The 19,657-nt window shown below is 49.3% G+C and overlaps 1 protein-coding gene across 2 annotated transcripts; it reads left to right on the forward strand.

Moving 5' to 3' along the window:
• Window positions 1-11,690: 11,690 nt before the first annotated feature.
• RABGGTA (Rab geranylgeranyltransferase subunit alpha) lies at window positions 11,691-18,380 on the forward strand. 2 transcript variants are annotated; one of them, XM_080925907.1, is made up of 17 exons: window positions 11,691-11,738; window positions 12,036-12,092; window positions 12,227-12,337; window positions 12,689-12,813; window positions 12,975-13,162; window positions 13,387-13,590; window positions 14,044-14,127; window positions 14,217-14,299; window positions 14,390-14,491; window positions 14,597-14,702; window positions 14,798-14,849; window positions 14,992-15,080; window positions 15,194-15,282; window positions 15,362-15,478; window positions 16,122-16,235; window positions 16,482-16,569; window positions 17,096-18,380. In XM_080925907.1, the coding sequence occupies exons 2-17, from the start codon at window positions 12,090-12,092 to the stop codon at window positions 17,242-17,244; spliced, it is 1,704 nt and encodes a 567-aa protein (XP_080782033.1). In that variant the 5' UTR covers window positions 11,691-11,738; window positions 12,036-12,089; the 3' UTR covers window positions 17,245-18,380. The 2 variants fall into 2 exon arrangements, with proteins under 2 accessions (XP_080782033.1, XP_080782034.1); XM_080925908.1 differs by having other exon boundaries at window positions 15,362-15,451.
• The last annotated feature ends 1,277 nt before the right edge of the window (window positions 18,381-19,657 follow it).

Raw genomic sequence — 19,657 nt, forward strand, 5'->3', positions numbered from 1 at the left:
ATTCCCAGGTACTAGCTTTCTGAGAGCTCCTGCCTCCTAAACCCATCAATTCTTCTTGCCTGCTCAGGGACCTGGGGATTGGGAGATTACTTCCCGGTCAATAGGGCTATCAGCTGTGGGAGCCATGAATGTCTCTTGGGTCCTTCCAGTCTTCCTTATCTCTGTGCCAAAGCACTAGCCTGAGTCATGGTGTACAAGGGAAATGCAGTGACACAGCCTTGCTTCCGTCAGCAATCCTGAGCAAGCGTTCTCCTTCTTCACTGGGAGTTCTAAGCTTCCACACCACACCCGGTTTGCTCCCTCTCGGTGTTCCTGTGAGAACTAGAGTACCCACCCCGCCTGACTCACCTGGCCCAGGCTTCTCGTCATCACCCCTGATATGCCCAGCTTCTCTCTTAATCCCTCACCAGCCCAGGGAGGTACAACCTGTTTTGCTCTAGCAGCCATGGCTCACCAAATATTCAGCCCTGGTTGTCCAGTAACTCAATCGGTAGCCCAGGCTGGCCTCAAGCTCACAGAGATCCACCTGCCCCTGCCTCCCAAATGCTGGGATTAAAGGTGTACACCACCATACCTGGCTTTTTTTTTTTTCTTTTGAGATTCTCATGCTTGAGTATTATATTATCATGTCTACCCTTCTCTCTCCTCCTCCAATTTCCTCCAGTTCCCTCAACTCCCTTTTAATGTTGCTCTTATGTCCATGTGTTTAGGGGCCACCACTTGGGGTTGGATAACCTATTGGGGAGCTCATCTTTAAAGGAGATCAATTCTCCCTCCCTTGGCAGCCTTTGATTCCTTGTAGCTCTTCATCTAGGGGTGGGACCTTGTGACATTTCCCCTGTTGGCACTGGCATTATGCATGTTGTGTAAGTGACCATATTGCTGAGACTTCATAGTTGCAGCTTCCCCGTCCTATGTCTAGACACCATTGCACAGCAGGTGCCCTCTCCTCTGGCTATTGTCTTTCTGTTCCTCCTCCCTGGTTTCTCCCTAGCCTGAGGTATAGGGGGCTGCACTGTAAATGTATAACGCTCACTTATTCTCTGTCTTTTGACCAGTTGAGGATCTCTGTAGAAAGAACCCTCCATCTACTGGAAAATAAAGCAGCTTTGGTGAGAAGTAAGAGGTACAACTTGTCTGTGGTTACAGGGGTAAGTATCTAGAATATTGTTAGAAACTATATTTGTTCAGGGAATGGCAGCAGTAGGTTCTCTTCTGGGGTCTATGACGCTCCAACCAGTGGCAGTTGGCTGGGTTTACAATACCAAGAATGATTTTCCTCCTATGGATCATGCTTGAGTGCAGTCAGACAGTTGTTCAGTTTGGTTACACCCAAGGCTTAAGTGCCACTATTACACCATTGGGGACATCTTGCCAGGCCTGTCATCATTGTGGTTCATACAGCTAGGATGTATCTCTGTGAGTTCAAGGCCAGCCTGGTCTACAGTGACAGCCAGGACTACACAGAGAAAGTCTGTCTTGGGGAGGTGTGGGGGAAGAGGTTAGAAAAGAAAATGCCTCACAGTTGGATATTATGAAGGCATTTTCTCAATCAAGGTTTCTCCTTTAAGATAACTCTAGTCTGTGTGTCAAGTTGACATGAGACTAACCAGCCTAGTGTGTATATATACTTCACATATATATGAAGTGCATACACAAATATGTAAACATACAAATATATTTGTATATATGTAATACACATCTGCATAAACATGTATAATTAAATTTGCTTTTATTTTTACACAAATGGATGTTGTGCGTGGATGTATGTCTGTGTATCACAAGCGTACAGTGGACACAGAAACCAGAAGAGGATGTCAGATACTCTAGTACTGGAGTTTCAGATGGTTTGAACCATGTGGGTACTGAGAATTGAACCTGGGTCCTTTGGAAGAGCAGCCAGTGTTCTTATCTGCTGAGGCATCTCTCGAGCCCCTTGTATATGTATTATTAGGTGAGTATATAAAATAATGCTTTCTTATAGCCTTTTAAAACAACTTTAGTAGTACTTAGCTTTCTTTTTAATAAAGACTTATTAATGTGTATATGTCTGTGTGAGTCTATTCCACAATGTGTCCACAGATGCCAGGAGCATTGGATCTTCTGGCTCTAGAGTTAGGAAGTTGTGAGCCACCCAACATGGGTGCTGGGAACTGAACCCAGGTCCTCTGGAAGGACAGCAAGTGGTTTTTTTTTTTTTTTTTTTTTTTTTTTTTTTTATGTATGTATGTGAGTACACTGTCATTCTCTTCAGACACACCAGAGGGCATTAGATCCCATACAGATGGTTGTGAGCCACCCTGTAGTTGCTGGGAATTGAACTCAGGACCTCTAGAAGAGCAGTCAGTGCTCTTGAGACATCTCTCTGGCCCACAGCAAGTATTCTTAACCACTGAGTATCTTTCCACTCCTTTCCAAGACACCCCCCTCCCCGTGTAGTTACAAAGCCCAGCCAGCTATGTTCAATATAGGGTTTGATTTCCTCGGGATGCTTATGCTGCTCTGAAGTCACCTGCTGTATACATTTTCTTCTCCAAAGTCTGTCTCCCTGACTAGAATGTAGATCTATGAGAGCAGGGCTCTTGGATCACTTTGTGGAATAGTGCTGGTACCCAGTCATTTCAGACTAGCTGAATTATGTTTACTGAGTAACTGCTATGGTGAAGGAACCTCGATGAGGAAGGGAAATACAGGCAAATGAATCTCTTTGGGTAGTTTGCAACCGAGATGGAAGCAGAGTACTGCACCTCACATGATGAACTAAAATGTAGTCACGGCACCACAGGACCTGCTGCCAAGAGGCACAGAGAAGGTGTGCAAACAAGCCCCCAAGCCAGCCCACCTCTGGGCTGTCTTCTTGCAAGAAGCCTACTTTAGTCCTAGATAGCTCAGTCCCCCAACTCAGTGCACACCCAGCACCATGCTCCTTTGCTTATGGGATGATTTCCATCAGTTGGACAGCCCTGCTGTAGGCAGGGATTGTCTCTGTTTGTCATGGCCATAGATCAGTTCAAGGCCCTCAGTTACCACTGTACAATGACTGGATGAGACAGGAAAGAGCAAACATTTATCCTCTGAGCTCACCTCCAAGTCAAAGAGCACACATTCCCCAAGTGCCCACAGTCTCTCCTCCTGTTCCTTGGCTAGAGTCAAATCTTGCTTCCTCGTACTAACATTGTATGTGTCCTAAACTAAATTCAACAGTGCCATGCTAAAGTTACTCAACAGCTTTGCCAGGCTGCCGGGCAATAGGCACCTTGGCCATATTCCCAACCCTACAGCACAATCTTAAGCACAGTCCTCAGCCTCATCAGCCACAATGCAGAGTCTAGCTCCCATGGCGGGGGCTCAAGTTCTGGCTCCAGGAGTCTTTTGAGCTCTTCAGTCTTATTTCCCAGCAGCCTGAGTCAGTACCTACTACTTCCTAGGTGAGACAGGATGCTCTCTGCCCCAGGGACTTTCCCTGTGGGGTCCTTTAGGCTTTTAGGCTCAGCCCTTTATTCACTGGCTTCCCTAGCCAGGATGTACGCTGTGTGCACAGAGTAATACCATTGGTCATCAAGAGATTTCCCCAGACTGACTCAGAAGGAACTGGGGTATCAGGATGCTAGAAAGAATCCCAGTTTTCAAAGAACCTTAGAACTTTCACGGAAGGACTGAAATACAGACATTTGTGAGCCAAGTCATCCGCTCTTCACAATCAGAATATTGGAAAGCTCAGGGGAGGAAACGCTGGTCCCTGGATGTCTTCTATTACCTCTGTCTTTGTCTTTCTTCCTTGCTTTCTTTCTTCCCTTTTTTTTCTTTTATTTATTTATTTATTTATTTATTTATTTATTTATTTATTTATTGAGACAGGGTTATTTTTGTGTAACCCTTGCAGTCCTGAAACTCCATCTATAGGACAGGAGTGAGGAGCTTGTGTTCCTCATGTCGAGGACCAGAGTTCAGTTTCCAGCATCCAGATCATGTAGCTCTCAGCTGCCTGTAATTCCAGCTCCAGGGATCCAACATACCTCTGGTACTCAGCACACACACACACACACACACACACACACTCACACTCACTCACACACAAACACTCAATCACTCACACACATACACACATACACACAGGGGTTTAGTGTAGCTACTGTGTCAAGATTTTGAAAACTTGGGCTGGAGAGATGGCTCAGTGGTTAAGAGCACTGACTGTTCTTCCAGAGGTCCTGAGTTCAATTCCCAGCAACCACATGGTGGCTCACAACCATCTGCAATGAGATCTGATTGTGTTTGAGATTCTGGTGTGTCTGAAGACAGTTACAGTGTACATATATATAAAATAAACAAATAAATAAATATTTTTAAAAAAGATTTTGAAAACTTATCTTCTGCCACCTGAGACTTCTAGTTCAGCCTCTAAGGTCATGGACTCTCCTTACCATCCTGACTTTTCTCTTCTGACTATAGGCTATTTCTGTGCCTCTTATACTTGCACATAACTGCCACGGAGCCTGGGGCCTAGGAGCCCTCCCACTCTGGGCACTAAAGCTCCCTTAGAACCAATCAAGGACACACTGTGCTCTGCTAAGCAGAATGCAACTCTGAGGCTGCCAGGACCCCTGCCATCTCAAGCTCCTGGGTCACTGCACCTCCCACACCGCTGCTCTGATGCAAAACTATTTGAGAACCAAAGACCTTGACTTTGAAATTATTCAAGCTATCAAATCCATCCCAACAAACTGGCCATCCCATAATCCAGTATTTATCCGTCACTGGAAAAAAAAATGCCATCCCCAGGGGCCTGGCACAAAACTGACTTAGACACTAGTTAGTGTTATCTGATGCAGCCCCACCTAGCTCGCCACCCTGAGGCTAATCTATGCTGATAAGACTGCTAATCAATACAGACGCACTGTGATTCAGAAACCTGACTCCATCCCTACCCTCCACCTCCAGTTCACCGGGTGCACGACTTTCTTTGCTGAGCATCTTTGAGCTGCTGGGAACTCGGTGGGCCCTCCTCCTCTGACACCTTGCTCAGTAGAGGCCAGGGTTACAAGATTCTGTAGCTGAGTGCAGAGGCAGATCAGTCACAGAAAATAACAACCAGGCGCTTTTTCCCCAGAGCCCAGAGAAGGAAGGCTCCCAGCCTGCTGCACAGCAGATGTCTACTCAGTTTTTCCTCTCCCAATTCCTTTCCTGTAACCTAGTTACAGCCCCACACTTGCCAACCTTTGACTTCTCAGGTCCTCCCGGAGCCTGCGTATGCAAATGTCTAAGCACTTGAGACCTGCTAAGCAACACCAGGCCCGGTCCCCTTTCCGCTTGCTTCCCCTATCCCCAAGGTAGGAAGCAACTCCTCAACATGCCCAGAAACCTCCAGCACACCGCTGCTCGCTTCCTCCCACATTTCCTGCCTTCGTCTGTTTTAGTAAAGTGCAAGTTCTCACGCTGGAGAGAACGGAAGCTAGTGTCTCCTGGAATCTGACAGGCCGGACACCAGACTCGATCACCTCTGAGCACACAGCCTCGGGCAGAGTCCATCTCCTTGCCGGACCAGCTATAATTGTGGCCATGGATAATGGCTTGGGGAACACAGACACCCTCTCTCTTCATTGTTCACTTCTCTCTGCTTCCCCAGTGAAGCTGCTCCATCCAGCCAGCACTCCCAGCCCTGCCCTAACCACGACTCTACCAAAGCTCATTTGTGGGTTCCCTCATCTTCCTTCTCCCTGGATGGCACATTCCCTGCCACGGTGTAATTACTATGTGCAGTGCACATGCCTGACACCCACGCCGACCTCTTCTGCTCTGACCTCTCTCCAGGCAACTGTTTCTTGCGCCCCAGGGCACCCCCGCGTCTAACCCAACAGGGTAGAAGTGGTCCTTTCTCCTCTCACACCGCCCTCCCTGCCACCTTCCAACAGCTCCATGGAAACGAAATTCTCAGATGTCTCCTTTATAAACTCTTGGAGTCTCCTGATCCTATCTACTCCCGGCCCTTCTTGTCATTCCTCCGGAGCAGGTGCCCTTCCCCGCCCTCGAAGCACACCTGTTACCATCCAGGCATCTTGATTGGGTTCATTTTTCTTTGCCAATTAAAGAATCAAAGGGTGAGAGAAATATGGAGCTCAACAGGTGGCAGCAGGAGAGATCTCAAGCGCAGCAGACAGAAGGCGGGAGTCAGTAAAGAAGGCTTTACATCCAGGGCCAGGACGCCCATGCAGCAAGCCGAGGACCGTCTGCAGAGCCGAAGGCCAGTCTGTCCTTGAGGTCTGGCCGCCTTAAGGGTCTTGGAGGGGAGTCTTCCTCCCCCAGTTTAGGATTGATCAATCTGAATAAAAACAGAGAGGCCAGTGGGCTCACAGATTTGGACTACATGTATAAGGTCTAGCCTTGGTCTTATCAGGCTGTACCACAGGCAGGGAGCCCTATTGTTGGGAGAGAAAGTCCACCAGGCCTTTGTTTGAAGTTGTAAGGGTTTTGTTTGTTTGTTTGTTTGTTTGTTTGTTTGTTTCAGGAGGGGAGGGTAAAGAAGAAGCCAGCCATCTTGGAAGCTCACCATCTTTATGATCTGGTCATGGGTCCTCTTCCTATCTGTCTACCAGAAGTCTGGTCTGACTGCTAGCCCTTCCCCCGCCCACACGGCTCTGACTGACAAGCTCTGCCTGTATCCCACTGAGAACGATTTCTAATCACCCCATACATTCCTAGTCCCTCACTAACCCAATCTCTCCTCTGTGCCTGGGAGAATTTTAAATAGAAGGATCAGATTTGCAATAGTATGATATGTGTACTCTTAAGGTATGTATATGTTATTCTTCTTTGACAACTGTAGGAAAAATAAAAGAAACAACAGAATTTTAAAGAAAAAAATCATTACATATCAACAATTAAATTTTTAGTAAGTGTTTTTGGTTTAACCTGAGTCTAGGAAACACTTACTCCAGTTTTAGGTTCAAAGCCTCGACTCTGGCTGGCTATGCCAAACAGCTATGCTCAGTCACCTGTCCCCAGTATACCAGTTAAGAAAGAAGTAGTATATCTTCTTCCCTGTCCGGACAGTGACAGTGAAGGGTCCCTTCTGTAGGCTCCCATGGGCTCCCTCCCAGTGGCTATTTAATCTCTTTCTTCTTCTTCTTCTTCTTCTTCTTCTTCTTCTTCTTCTTCTTCTTCTTCTTCTTCTTCTTCTTCTTCTTCTTCTTCTTCTTCTTCTTCTCCCTCTCCTTCTCCTTCTCCTTCTCCTTCTTCTTCTTCTTCTTCTTCTTCTTCCTCCTTCTCCTCCTCCTCCTTCTTCTTCTCCTTCTCCTGCTCCTCCTTCTCCTCCCTCTTCCTCCTCCTCCTTCTTCTTTTTCTTCCTTTTCCTTCTCCTCCTCCTCTTCTCCTTCTCCTTCTTCCTCTTCTTCTTCCTCTCCTCCTCTTCCTCCTTCTCTTCTTCTCCTTCTCCTCTTCCTCTTCTTCTTTTTCATCTTCTTCCTCTCCTTCTCTTCCTCCTCCTTCTCCTCTTCATCTCCTCCTCCTCTTCTTTTTCTTCCTCTCCTCCTCTTCCTCCTTCTCCTTTTTCTCCTTCTTTTTCTTCTTCTCCTCCTCTTCCTTCTCCCCCTTTTTGGTTGTCTCAAGACAGGGTGTCTCTGTGTAGCCCTGGTTGTCCTGGAACTCACTCTGTGTAAACCAGGCTGGCCTCCAACACAAAGATCAATCTGTCTCTGATCCCCATGTGATGTGCCTGTGCTGGGATCAAAAGTGTGTACCACCACTGCCTGATTCCAGAGTTTTCAGAAAATAACAATTCAACTGGGCGGTAGTGATGGTATGTACTTTTAATCTCAGAACTAGGGAGACAGAGGCAGGCAAATCTCTCTGAGTTCCAGGCCAGATTGACCTGCAGTGTAAGTTCCAGGACAGCCAGGGTTATACAGAGAAACCGTGTCTTGAGAAATAAATTTAAAAAGGAGGAAAGAAAGGAAAAAAAATTAAATTCTTCTATTGCATTAGCCGTACCTCAGCATGGGACTTAAACAACTGTTTGAGACAATGCAGAGAACGAACATTTTCCATTGCCAAGAAAGTCAGAGGGCTAAGAACATGGCTCATTGGCACCATTTCCTTAATACCAACAAGGCCCTATGATGATCTCCAGTACTGAAAAGAAAGGGGGGGAGGGGTGCAGGCTGGGGAGGTGGTTCAGTGGGTAAAGTGCTTGCTATATGAATGTGAAAGCCTGAGTTCAGATATCCAGGACCCTTGTAAAAAAAAAGCCTAGATTCACCCATAAGATCTGCAGTGGGGGTAAGGGAATAAATATCATACGAGCTTAGGGACAGCCAGCTGAAGTGGCAAGCTCCAGAGTTAATGAAAGACCCGGTATCTTTTTGGTTGGGTTGGTTGGTACATGGTCTCACTATGTAGCCTTGGTGTGGTGGCACTGTGCAAACCAGACCTCAAACTCATAAAGGTTCACCTGTGTTTGCTTCCTGAGTTTTGGGATTAAAGGTGTGACAGCTCATGCTGCCACAGAGAGTTCTATTACACAGGGCTTCAATAACTTTTACCTCTATGATGGCAGACACGAGTTTTGGTTTTCACATGGTTTGGTTGTTTTGTCTGGCACTGGACCACTAGAACCTTGCAGTTTGGCAGGTCAGGCCTGATGCTAAAGATCAGTGCGGTAAGTTACAGGGGACCCCATGCCTGCCTCTTCCTTATTCCCTCTACCTTGGGAGCATGGATGCCAGCCCAGCTCTGTGACACATTGTCCCTCCCGACCCAGTCTCTGACTGCTCAGGGTCCTGGAAATATTGTGTGTGCCGATGCACTCCACCCCCTCTGTTTTCTCAGTGTGCGATGTGGGTGATGATACCTTCTAATGTCCACAGTGCTTTAAGCAAGCTGATTAGTCTCTACTGATGTTCAAATCACTGCTTTCACAACAAGCAGGAAAATCTCTGCAAATACCAGAGCGCATCTGCTGGCTTCCCACTACCTCGTAGAGAAGGCCAAATATAACTCCCCACAACTCCTCTTTCCACCAAGTAAGAGGCTTGTCATCAATTCTTTTATTCTTATCTAGGAGGGCACCTGGCTTAGCTTATCTCTGCCAGCCAGCTCAGCCAGTTTGGTCTCTCACCCCCGGCTGCAAGCCACACACGTCTGAAATGCCCTTCCTGCCTTCTCTTTCCAAAACACAGGCCCCACCTTTTCGAATGCAGATGTTTTTCACAAGACTCACTTCCTCTCAAGCCTGCCTGACTCAGCTTTGCCAGTTTCAAGATCGCTAATTATTAAATAGTCTCTCCTGCTTACCTCACCTTCACCCGCCCCCTTCTCTCCTCCCTTAGCGGCTATGATGTAACGCTGTGTTTGGCAAGCCTTCCCCAGCTGGCACCCTATTCCTGGTATCTGGTTGTATGTCTGAGCACCTATAGAACAAAAACCAAGATCTGGAAGTAGCCAAACAGCAGCAACAACAAAATAAATGATGAGGGGAGACAAGCCCAGAATCCTGGTTCAGTCTTACCTGGTACTTACGACTACTACTTGGGTGGCCCTCAGCAAGCTAGTCATCTTTTTGAATCTCTGTTTCTTGCATGTTTGTCAGGGAAATTAAAATAATAACTAATATTCTTGCTATATTATTATTTACTAAGAATTTATTCAATAATGTCATTATTCAAAGCACTTCCCACCCACAGTTTATTTAATCACGATGTCAACTCAAGCATCTAGATACGTTTTTTTTCTTCTATTATTGTTTTTGTTGTTGTTCTTGTTTGGGGATTTTTGGTTTTGGTTTGGTTTGATTTTGGGTTTGTTTTTTGGCTTGGTTTGGTTTTTGTTCTTTTGAGACGATGTAGCAGAAACTAACCTGGAACTCCTTTACTAACCCAGGCTGGTCTTGAACTTGGGATTCTTTCTCTCCTTCCACATCTTGAGGTTATAACTATTCTCCAAGACATCCAATCAGCCTTTTTACTTTTTTACTTGGCATGTTAGTACACAGCCCAGGCTGGCTTCAGACTCAGGGCCCTCCTGCCTCAGCCTCCCAAGTGCTGGGATTACAGGTGTGAGCCACCAGCTTAGGCTGAGTCATGTTTTTAATCACTCTGCTTTGGCCTCTACATGCGATCCTCTGTGTGTGTGTGTGTGTGTGTGTGTGTGTGTGTGTGTGTGTGTGCGCATGCGTGTGTGTGATCATGTGTGTGCTCACACACATCAGAAATCCAGAGCTCCCATCACAGTGCCAGGAGCAAAGAAAACCAGTAACTTAGCTGTTTCCCCCACTGGGACCAAAGTCCACAAGGCTGGAAAAAGCATCCCTTTTCTCCTAAAATATGTGACAGGACCTAGAAAGGGCTGAGTAGCTAGTGGATGGATACTTTATCTCCAAAGCTCAAGGTGAATGATAGTAGAGAGGATGTAGTTAGAGCAAAGAACATCTCATTGGCTTTAGTGGTAACAGGACTGGAATGGTTATTAGGGGACGGAACGGGTTTGAGAACAGCTACTGTCATTTAATATAACCAGAAGGATGAAGCTGACTTGGGGGAGAGACCAGATAGTGCCTTTTACCTTTTAGTCTGACATATCTGTGATACTACACTTTAAAAAAAATTTTTTTTTGGTTTTTTTTTTTTTTTTTTTTTTTTTGAGACAAGGTTTCTGTGTAGCCCTGGCTGTTCTAGAATTTGTTCTGCAAGCCAGCCTGGCCTCTAACCCAGAGAGCTGCCTGCTTCTGCCTCCTAAGGGCTGGGATCAAAGGCGTGAACCACCACTGCCCAGCGACACTCAAATTTTTAAAAATTAGAAGTTCCACTATTATTTAAAATTCTAGAACCTCCTTGTCAACCTGAGAAGCTGACATTACAAACAGTACCACTGTGTTGTGTGTGTGTATCATTATGCTTGTGAACATCTGGACCAGAGAGAGATTTGGGTGTCCTCATCTTCTAGATAGTAACTAGGAATGTAGACGAAAGCAGAGAACAGGAAGAAACCTGAGAATTTTTGATAGCCGGAACTCTGATAGGTTGCTGGAGAAACTTCTTCACCTAGACTGGGAAGGGACTCTGGCCAGTCTTACTCCCCATTCCCTCTGCCTTGCTAAAAACCGTTAGGTTGTGTTTCTAAAGCTAGTCAACAAGGAACAGTCCTCTGTTTGGCCACTTCGTCCTCATGAGGCTGACTACCACGGTGAAAGTATTAAAGTTCAGTAATCAAAGGTTCTCTTTGGTTCACTTAATTAAACATGCCCGATTACTATTAATCACCTCATTCTAACACAGGATTTCCCCTTTTACCTTTATAAACTGCCATTTTCCTATCTGCCACGTCTGTCTCCTCTTTATCCCTTTATCCGGGAGGGGGTTCTTTGTCCCCTCTGGGGAGAAATACCTGTTCCCTCTCTCTCTTGTTCCCTTTCCCCTTCTCCATATCTCCGGTCTCTATCTTATTCCCACACTTCGTCCCTCTGGGGCAAATAAAGCACCTTTGTCCTGAGAACTTGGTCCTGGGGTGTCCTGAGGCTGTCCTTTCAGGCTGCAGTTTGAGTTGCTAATGGGAAGAGCTTGTCCCCATTTGTCACTCAAACACACCTGGGCGCTCACAAAAACTAATTGACACACACGCAGCTCCCTCGCCAGGCCTGCAGGGGGCGCAGCGCCTGGTCTCCGCGCCTCACACGGCGCAGAGCCGCTCTAGACAGACTGGGACTCTGTGGCGGCCGGAGTTGAACGTCCCAGCACCTCCTCCCTGCGCCGGTGGGTTCGCCCGTGGAGGAGGGGGTGCAAGGGTCCGTGGGGCGGGCGGGCACTGCTCTCTCTCCCCGCGCGGCGTGGGCCTCAGCCCTGGCGGCCCTGGCAGGTGGAGCTTCGGAAAGATCTGTGGGAACCGAGGCCCGGGTTGTGGCGAGCGCTTCCTCCTGACCTCACAGTGCCAGCCGCCGGCCCCCTTTTACATGCGGGGATCCTTAGCCTCGGCCTGCTGGCAGCTTCCGGGAACCACCTGGGGGCGGGGCTGTGTGGGCGGGGTTCTGTGATTGGCATCTCTCTCCACAGATTGAACAGGCTACCTCTGGACCCCTCCCCTGTCCCCAACGCTGAGCCGAAACCATGGTGAGACCCCTGAACTCAGCCCCTTGCCCCTGCATGCCCATGCCCTCATCCTGCGTGGCTGTCTCGGCGAGGCTTTCTGCAAGTCTGTCCTTGCAAGGCAACCTGCACTCTTATCTTCCCATCCGTCCCTGTAGCATGGGCGCCTGAAGGTGAAGACGTCCGAAGAGCAGGCAGAGGCCAAAAGGCTAGAACGGGAGCAGAAGCTAAAGCTCTACCAGTCAGCCACACAAGCTGTCTTCCAGAAGGTGGGGCCCTCAGAGGTAGTCCCAATGCCCAGTTATAACACAGAGACCAGAAGCTTGATCCTAGAGTCAAACTGCAGGGATCTAAATCTTGATTCTGTCTGTTGGCTGTATTGCCTTGAGCGAGTTACTGAATCTGTCCTCAGTTTATTCATCTGTAAAACGGAACTACTGATGGCAGAGCCTGCAGAAGAGTATTGCAAAGATTAACTGAGAAAACACCTGTTAGGCTGTGTAAGGTTTTGCATAGTACCTGTTGCACAGTGCCACTATTGACTGGTTCTGAGTTTTTAACTCCCCCAGCCTAGAGCTGGAAAGATGCTGTGGCCTCTGACCTATAACCTGTCTTCTCAGCGGCAGGCTGGCGAGCTGGATGAATCAGTGCTAGAACTCACAAGCCAGATTCTGGGAGCCAACCCTGATTTTGCCACCCTCTGGAACTGTCGCAGAGAAGTGCTCCAGCAGCTAGAAACTCAGAAGTATGTAGTAGTTCAGGTCTCTGCTCTGGCCCTGCCTGGGCGGAACTGGGGGAGGGTAGCCGGGTACAGAGACAGGGTATGGGGGGGACCAGATATAAGAAGGGAGACATTAGGATTGGGTATTGGAAGAAGGCTCTAACCCCCTTTCTCTTGGGGTACAGGTCCCCTGAGGAGTTGGCTGCTCTTGTGAAGGCAGAACTAGGCTTCCTAGAGAGCTGTCTGCGTGTGAACCCTAAGTCCTATGGCACTTGGCACCACCGCTGCTGGTTGCTTAGTCGCCTGCCTGAGCCCAACTGGGCCCGGGAGCTGGAGCTGTGTGCTCGCTTCCTCGAGGCCGATGAGCGAAACTGTACGTGTCCACAGTCCTGTCCCTACAAACTTCATGGGACCCACATCCTGGTACTGGGTCCTCAGAGTGGGGAGGGGTATGCAAGATCCAGCACCAGCATCCACTTGGGTGGAGCCACTTCAGTCTAAGTAGTTTGCATAGGGCTCTCTGAGGGCATTCTGGGGGCTCTTGGGTGAGTAGTTCCTCTTTGTCCTGCTTCCTCTTTCCCTCACCCCCCACCCCAGTTCATTGCTGGGACTATCGGAGATTTGTAGCCGCACAGGCTGCTGTCGCCCCTGCAGAGGAACTAGCCTTCACCGACAGCCTCATCACCCGTAACTTCTCCAACTATTCCTCCTGGCATTATCGCTCCTGCCTCTTGCCCCAGCTGCACCCCCAGCCAGACTCTGGCCCACAGGGACGGCTCCCTGAAAATGTACTGCTGAAAGGTAAGTGGGATGGCAGTTCTCAACCTGTGGGGACCAGCCCCTTTGGGAGATGACCAACCTTGTCACAGGGATCGCTTAAAACCATCGGAAATATCAGATATTTGCATAATGAGTCATAACAGTAACAATTAACATTTATGAAGTAGCAATAATTTTATGGTTGGGGGTCAGGGCCACCACAACATGAGGAACTGCATTAAAGGGTAGTGGCATTAGGAAGGGTGGAGACCAGTGGCTTAGAGGATCCTGGTAAGGATTCTGCAGGACCACCTCAGTCCTGATGCCTGTCTCACCCTGCTCTGATCCACCTTACTGAGCTCCTACTTCTTACTGAAGTTCCTGTGTGAGGGCAGGGTACGAATGAGAGAGCTATGGGGGGAGGGGAGAGCTATTGGGAGGTCTAGGATCCTACCAACATGCTGATGCAACCCCATACCTTCCTGGCCCCCACAGAGCTGGAGTTGGTGCAAAATGCCTTCTTTACTGACCCCAATGACCAGAGTGCCTGGTTCTATCACCGCTGGCTCCTGGGTCGGGGTAAGCAGTGGGGAAAGGGCAGGACGTTTGAGACTTAGAAAGAAATGAAGCCGATTTAGGGCAAACCAAGGCTGTCTCTCTCTCCCTAGCGGAGCCCCACGATGTTCTGTGCTGCCTGCATGTGAGCCGGGAAGAGGCCTGTCTGTCAGTCTGCTTTTCTCGTCCCCTGATAGTGAGTCAAGTAGTTTTCTTAAGTGCAGTCATGAGACCCTGAATCTGAGGCTGTTAGAACTAATAAGTTTCTCTTTGTTCCCCGTGGCAGGTGGGCTCCAGGACGGGGACCTTGCTACTCATGGTTGATGAGGCACCTTTGAGTGTGGAGTGGAGGACTCCAGATGGCAGGAACCGGCCCAGCCATGTCTGGGTATCCCAGGATTGGTGGGGCAGAAATGAGGGCCTGGGGCAGGACTAGGGTGGGACAGTCAGAAAAGCAGTGAAGTAGTACATTTCCTTGACCCAGTGCTCTGAGCTCTGTGACCTGCCCGCTGCCTCTCTCAATGACCAGTTGCCCCAGCACACGTTTCGTGTCATCTGGACAGGAAGTGATGCTCAGAAGGAATGTGTGCTTTTAAAAGGTGATGCTGTCTAAAGCTCCTCTCAGCGTGCCATTCCCCAGCCTTCTCTCTCCTCTCCTCACAGTGTCTCATCCTGTTACTTAACCTTTCCCTAGGCTGCCCAGAGTGCTGGTGCCGAGACTCAGCCACTGACGAACAGCTATTCAGGTGATGACAAGGAGCCCATGGACAGAGAGAAGGGTTCTAGACACCAGGCAGTTGGGGCCGGAGGCATGGGCCTAGGGGAAGGAGGATTGCATAGAACTCTAGACTGTGGACAATACACCTTCCCTGACCTACCCGCTTCCAGGTGTGAGCTGTCCGTAGAAAAGTCCACGGTGCTACAGTCTGAGCTTGAGTCCTGTAAGGAGCTGCAGGAGCTGGAGCCTGAGAATAAATGTGAGACTTTCCCCTCAGCCAGCTCCCAAAAACCACACCGAGAAAGCCTGTCCAGGGAACCGTGAGCAGAGGAGACTCAAGAGACTGTGACCTTCTCTCTACCTTCTTCCCAGGGTGCCTGCTGACCATCATCCTGCTGATGCGGGCACTGGACCCCCTCCTCTATGAGAAAGAAACACTGCAGTACTTTGATACCCTCAAAGCAAGTTAGCCCTGGGGGTGGACAGGCGAGGGGAGGCCCAGTGGGTAACCCCCATAACTGTCTGCTTCTTCCCCACCAGGCTGTGGATCCGATGAGGACAGCCTACTTGGATGACCTGCGCAGCAAGTTCTTGCTGGAAAACAGTGTTCTCAAGATGGAGTACGCTGACGTACGTGTGCTGCACCTGGCTCACAAGGTGCGGATACAGCATGGCTGCTTCCCTAGGCCCCTTCCTCCGCTATCTCCCCACCAGGGTGACTTCACCATCTTTCTTTTAGCCTGCTCCGTCATTAGGTCTTGCTTCCTGTCAGTCAGTTTTTCATCCTGCTTGTTCTCTGGTTTTAAATCCTGGGTTTGATCAAAGCTGGACTAGGAGTGTATAGCTCACTGGTAAGGCCTTGGGTTCAATTCCAGTGCTGAAAGCAACTTTTTTTTTAAGCCTTTTACCACCCATCTGTGTGTTCCTGTGCTTCTCACACTGGACCAGACCTCAGAACCTACAACCTGAATCAGTTCCAGAGATTTCTGAGAGCCATTCAGCCTCTGCTTTTCCTGTTTCTAGTCGTCTTAACAAATCCGTTCTGCCTCATCTCTGCAGCCCAGCGTAGGCCCACGCCTGCCTTTCTGTTTGCTGTAGGACAGACCACTATCCCCTCCCCCACACTTGAGGTTCCCTCTCCCTGTCTCCTCTCACTAGCCACCGCTCTGTCTGTCCCCTGTCCCTGACATAACATATACTCCTATTTGTTTCTTACGTGTGGCCATCCTCTAACAAGGGTCTTGTAATGTAAGGATGTCCTAGCGCTTGCTGAGTTTTTCACCCCTCCCCCCACTCCTAGGATCTCACAGTGCTCTGCCATCTGGAACAACTGCTCTTGGTCACTCACCTTGACCTGTCCCATAATCGACTCCGAGCCCTGCCCCCAGCTCTGGCTGCTCTGCGCTGTCTTGAGGTAAAGTATACATCCCTCCCATTCTGTCTGGGGTGCCCCTTTTCCACTTAGAAGTTTGCCTATGTTACAGCAGGACCTCCTGACCTCCGACCCCTGCAGGTAACCACTTCACCACCCTTGACTATATAGGCTGGCCCTGTGAGCTTTTTCACACACCTAAGCTGGTCACTCTGGGCTCCTCCATGGCTTGCACTGGTCCCAGGCTGCCTGCTTGACCTTGCGTTTCCACAACTTCCTGCTCCTCAGGTGCTGCAGGCCAGTGATAATGCCCTGGAGAACTTGGATGGTGTGACTAACCTTCCCCGGCTGCAGGAGCTGTCGCTATGTAATAACCGTATCCTCCCTCCAGTCGCCTTGGTTTCTAGGGCAGAGAGCAGGCTGCAGGGGGACAAACCGCACACACAGACAGGGTCATCTCAAGGCAGGACAGGAAACAGGGCTTGGGCAGGATGAGCTGAGGAGAGATGACAGCCTGGGGCTGTCCGCGACTATTATTAACTTCTACTCTGGAGTTCTGCAGAGAGTGACTTCCACAAGCCAGAGTCCACAGCCAGCCAGTCTGTAGAGATTCTTAGGAACTACAGAGTAGCCCAGAAAGTTCCATATTTTTAAAAATTCTTTGATCTCTCTTGAAAATGGAGGGTTAGAGCACCTTTGACCCGCATTTCCACATGGCCACTTATAAATACTAAGGGCCACTTGCCAGCGAGCGCTGCCCACCTGTCTGTGATCCCACAGCTCCTCTTCAGCCAGACATTCTATAATCTCTGCGAAGGGAAGACACCTCAGACTTGCTTCCATGCAGCAGCAGACAATGGGTGGGGTAGACTCCTGAGCTTTCCTTGACTCTACTGCCCAAGGCCTCCAGCAGTCTGCAGCACTCCAGCCTCTTGTCTCCTGCCCCAGGCTAGTCCTCCTCAACCTACAGGGCAACTCACTGTGCCAAGAAGAGGGCATCCAGGAGCGTTTGGCTGAGATGCTACCCTCTGTCAGCAGCATCCTCACCTAGGAGGTCCTGCTCACCCTCACCCTTTAACTTACTGGGACTGAATAAAGAATGGAGAGGCCCCTCTAGAGCTACCATGACCGTTGCCATGACAACACTACCTCCATTGCCACCACTGCATTTTGAAAAAAGGAAGGGAGGGGCCCTGGGGTGTGGGTCTACTGTCCTGTGATACTGTCTACCCAGAGCCTCGGTGTTTATGACTGATCAGGACCAGAGCTGGATTTGTGTTCACCATCAGTTTTGGGGCTAGCGAGGGGTCTGAGCTTGAGGCTGGGATAGGAATTGGGATCGGGTTGTGTGGGGTTGTGGTTTGGGCTGAGTGTCAGGACAGCTGTCTCTAGCTGGAAGTGAACCTTTCTCCTGTGAATCTGCCAGCTTCAGACTTTGTGCCCTGACCACCTCAGGACCTCAGTGTTTGAGGAAGAGTGTGTCAGGACATCTTGTCCCACCTGGTTAAGATGACAATATTGGCCCCTGTGGATTATATTCTATGATTGAAAAGCCCTTGGGAACCCTTGGTTCCATTTGATCCTCACACACAGAGGGATGGGATGAGTAGAACATGTGAACGACCCAGGGTTGCTGAGCTCTGCATGCCGAAGCCGATACTAAATGCTTTGCTTTAGTGATTTAGCCCTTTTCCTGCTTCTGTATTAATATAGAATGATTAAACAGAGGCCTGGCCTCAACTCGCCAAGGTATTTAAATGGGAGTCTACTCTGAGGTACATCCACACCCCACCACTCCGTTGTGACTTCGAAAGCCGCAGGGAACAAGGCCTCCAGGGAGTGGCTCCGGGGTTTAGACACTGAGTCAAACTTGGCACAGTGGGGAAAGGGGTTGACTGGTTTAAAACAAGAGTGTAGCAAACCAGGCATTTTCCTGTTTCACTAGAATCTGCCCGGGCACACATGTGCTCTCATAATACCCCGCCCCTCGAAACCCTGCCTCTTCTGGTATCCCAAGTGATACACAAACAATCAGAGTGAGGCCTTTGGCTGACCCGCCACACACCTGTCTTGATTTTGACTTCCAGTGGTATGTGTTGGAAGTGGCACAAATCCCAAGCTAGGCTCCAGGGCTTGCCATCTGAACAGGAAAAAACTCAGGATGCTTAGTCTGTTGGCCCTCTTCTGTAACCCCAGCAACTGGGAGGCTAAAACAAGAGGATTACTGTGAGCTCAAAGTCGACCTGGGCTATATGTGAGACTATTTCAAAGCCAACCAAAAATGTCAGTGTATATGTAGATCCTGGAGTAGTTCTTACTCCCCAAGATACCTCTGTACAGGATGCGTTTCCAAACGATTGTTGCCAAATGTTGCTTTGTGTCTTTTTCTTCTTCCTGCCAACCCGGCTTTCACTATCCTTGACCGTGGCCCATAGCTAGAGATAATATACTAAAGAGATGGAGTGAAGAGGCCCTGGCTGGAGGTGCAGGGCCAGAGAGAGCCTAGCCTCCCAGAAAATGTCTGGCTCCTCTCTGCCTTGGGGCTGTTTTAATGACATCTCTTGACAGTTCACCCAGAGCCGGAGCTAGCGCTGGGAAATAGAGAGGGTAGGTTCCTGAAGCCGGTTGGTCTGGATTCTCAAGAAGAATTCCAGGCTGCAGATGAGGGGAAACGCTCACCTCCAGCTGATGAGACACTCAGTGAAAGAAGAGAATACCTGGGCGCCTGGGGAGGCTCATCCACCCAGGCCTGAACACAAAGACCCAAGTCTCCCGAAACTTCCAACCTGGGAAGGGAAAACAAGGCATTGTGTCTCTTGTGACACCCCCTCCCTCAATCTTAAACTTAGAAGAAACTCAGGGACAGCCCACTCATGGGGTGGGAGGCTATGGAACAGCTGGAAAGAGATGGGGTGCAGTATGCTGAGGGGCCTGAGAAGGCCTGGAAGAGCTGGCTGGTCTGTCTGGCAGGCGGAGCTAGTTTGAAAGCCTGGATGCTGATGTCATCTGTCTGCAGCCTGAAGTACTGGGACCTTCCTAGGCAAAAGGAGTTCCAGTCCCAGGGACCAGTTTCACAGGGCCCTATGAGAACACAAGTAATCATCTCCAGATTAGAAACAAATGTCCTACAGGGCTGTGCGTGGAAGAAAATCCCGTCTCTTGCTTGCTGAACACCTAGGGTGGCAAGAATCAGATTGGTGTGGGATCGTCACCAAATGCCTTCCCTTTCACCTCAGTCCCAGAACTTTGACCAGACCCCCTCCTTAGCATGACCTCAGTTCCTAGAAAGGGGAAAGTGGGTGGAGCCAGTCTTTCCCGCCCCTAGCAGGGGACAGCCCCAGAGACTGGCCTCTTGACAGGAGGGATGAAGCAACCATCTTCCCCTTTTCCCAGAAGCTCAGCCCCGCCTACCCTCCCCTCATAAACTACTTACCGGCCCGCCCTACACCTTCCACTCGCGTGGC

Source organism: Micromys minutus (genome assembly GCF_963924665.1).
Source record: "Micromys minutus genome assembly, chromosome: 12".
Lineage (NCBI taxonomy): Eukaryota > Metazoa > Chordata > Mammalia > Rodentia > Muridae > Micromys > Micromys minutus.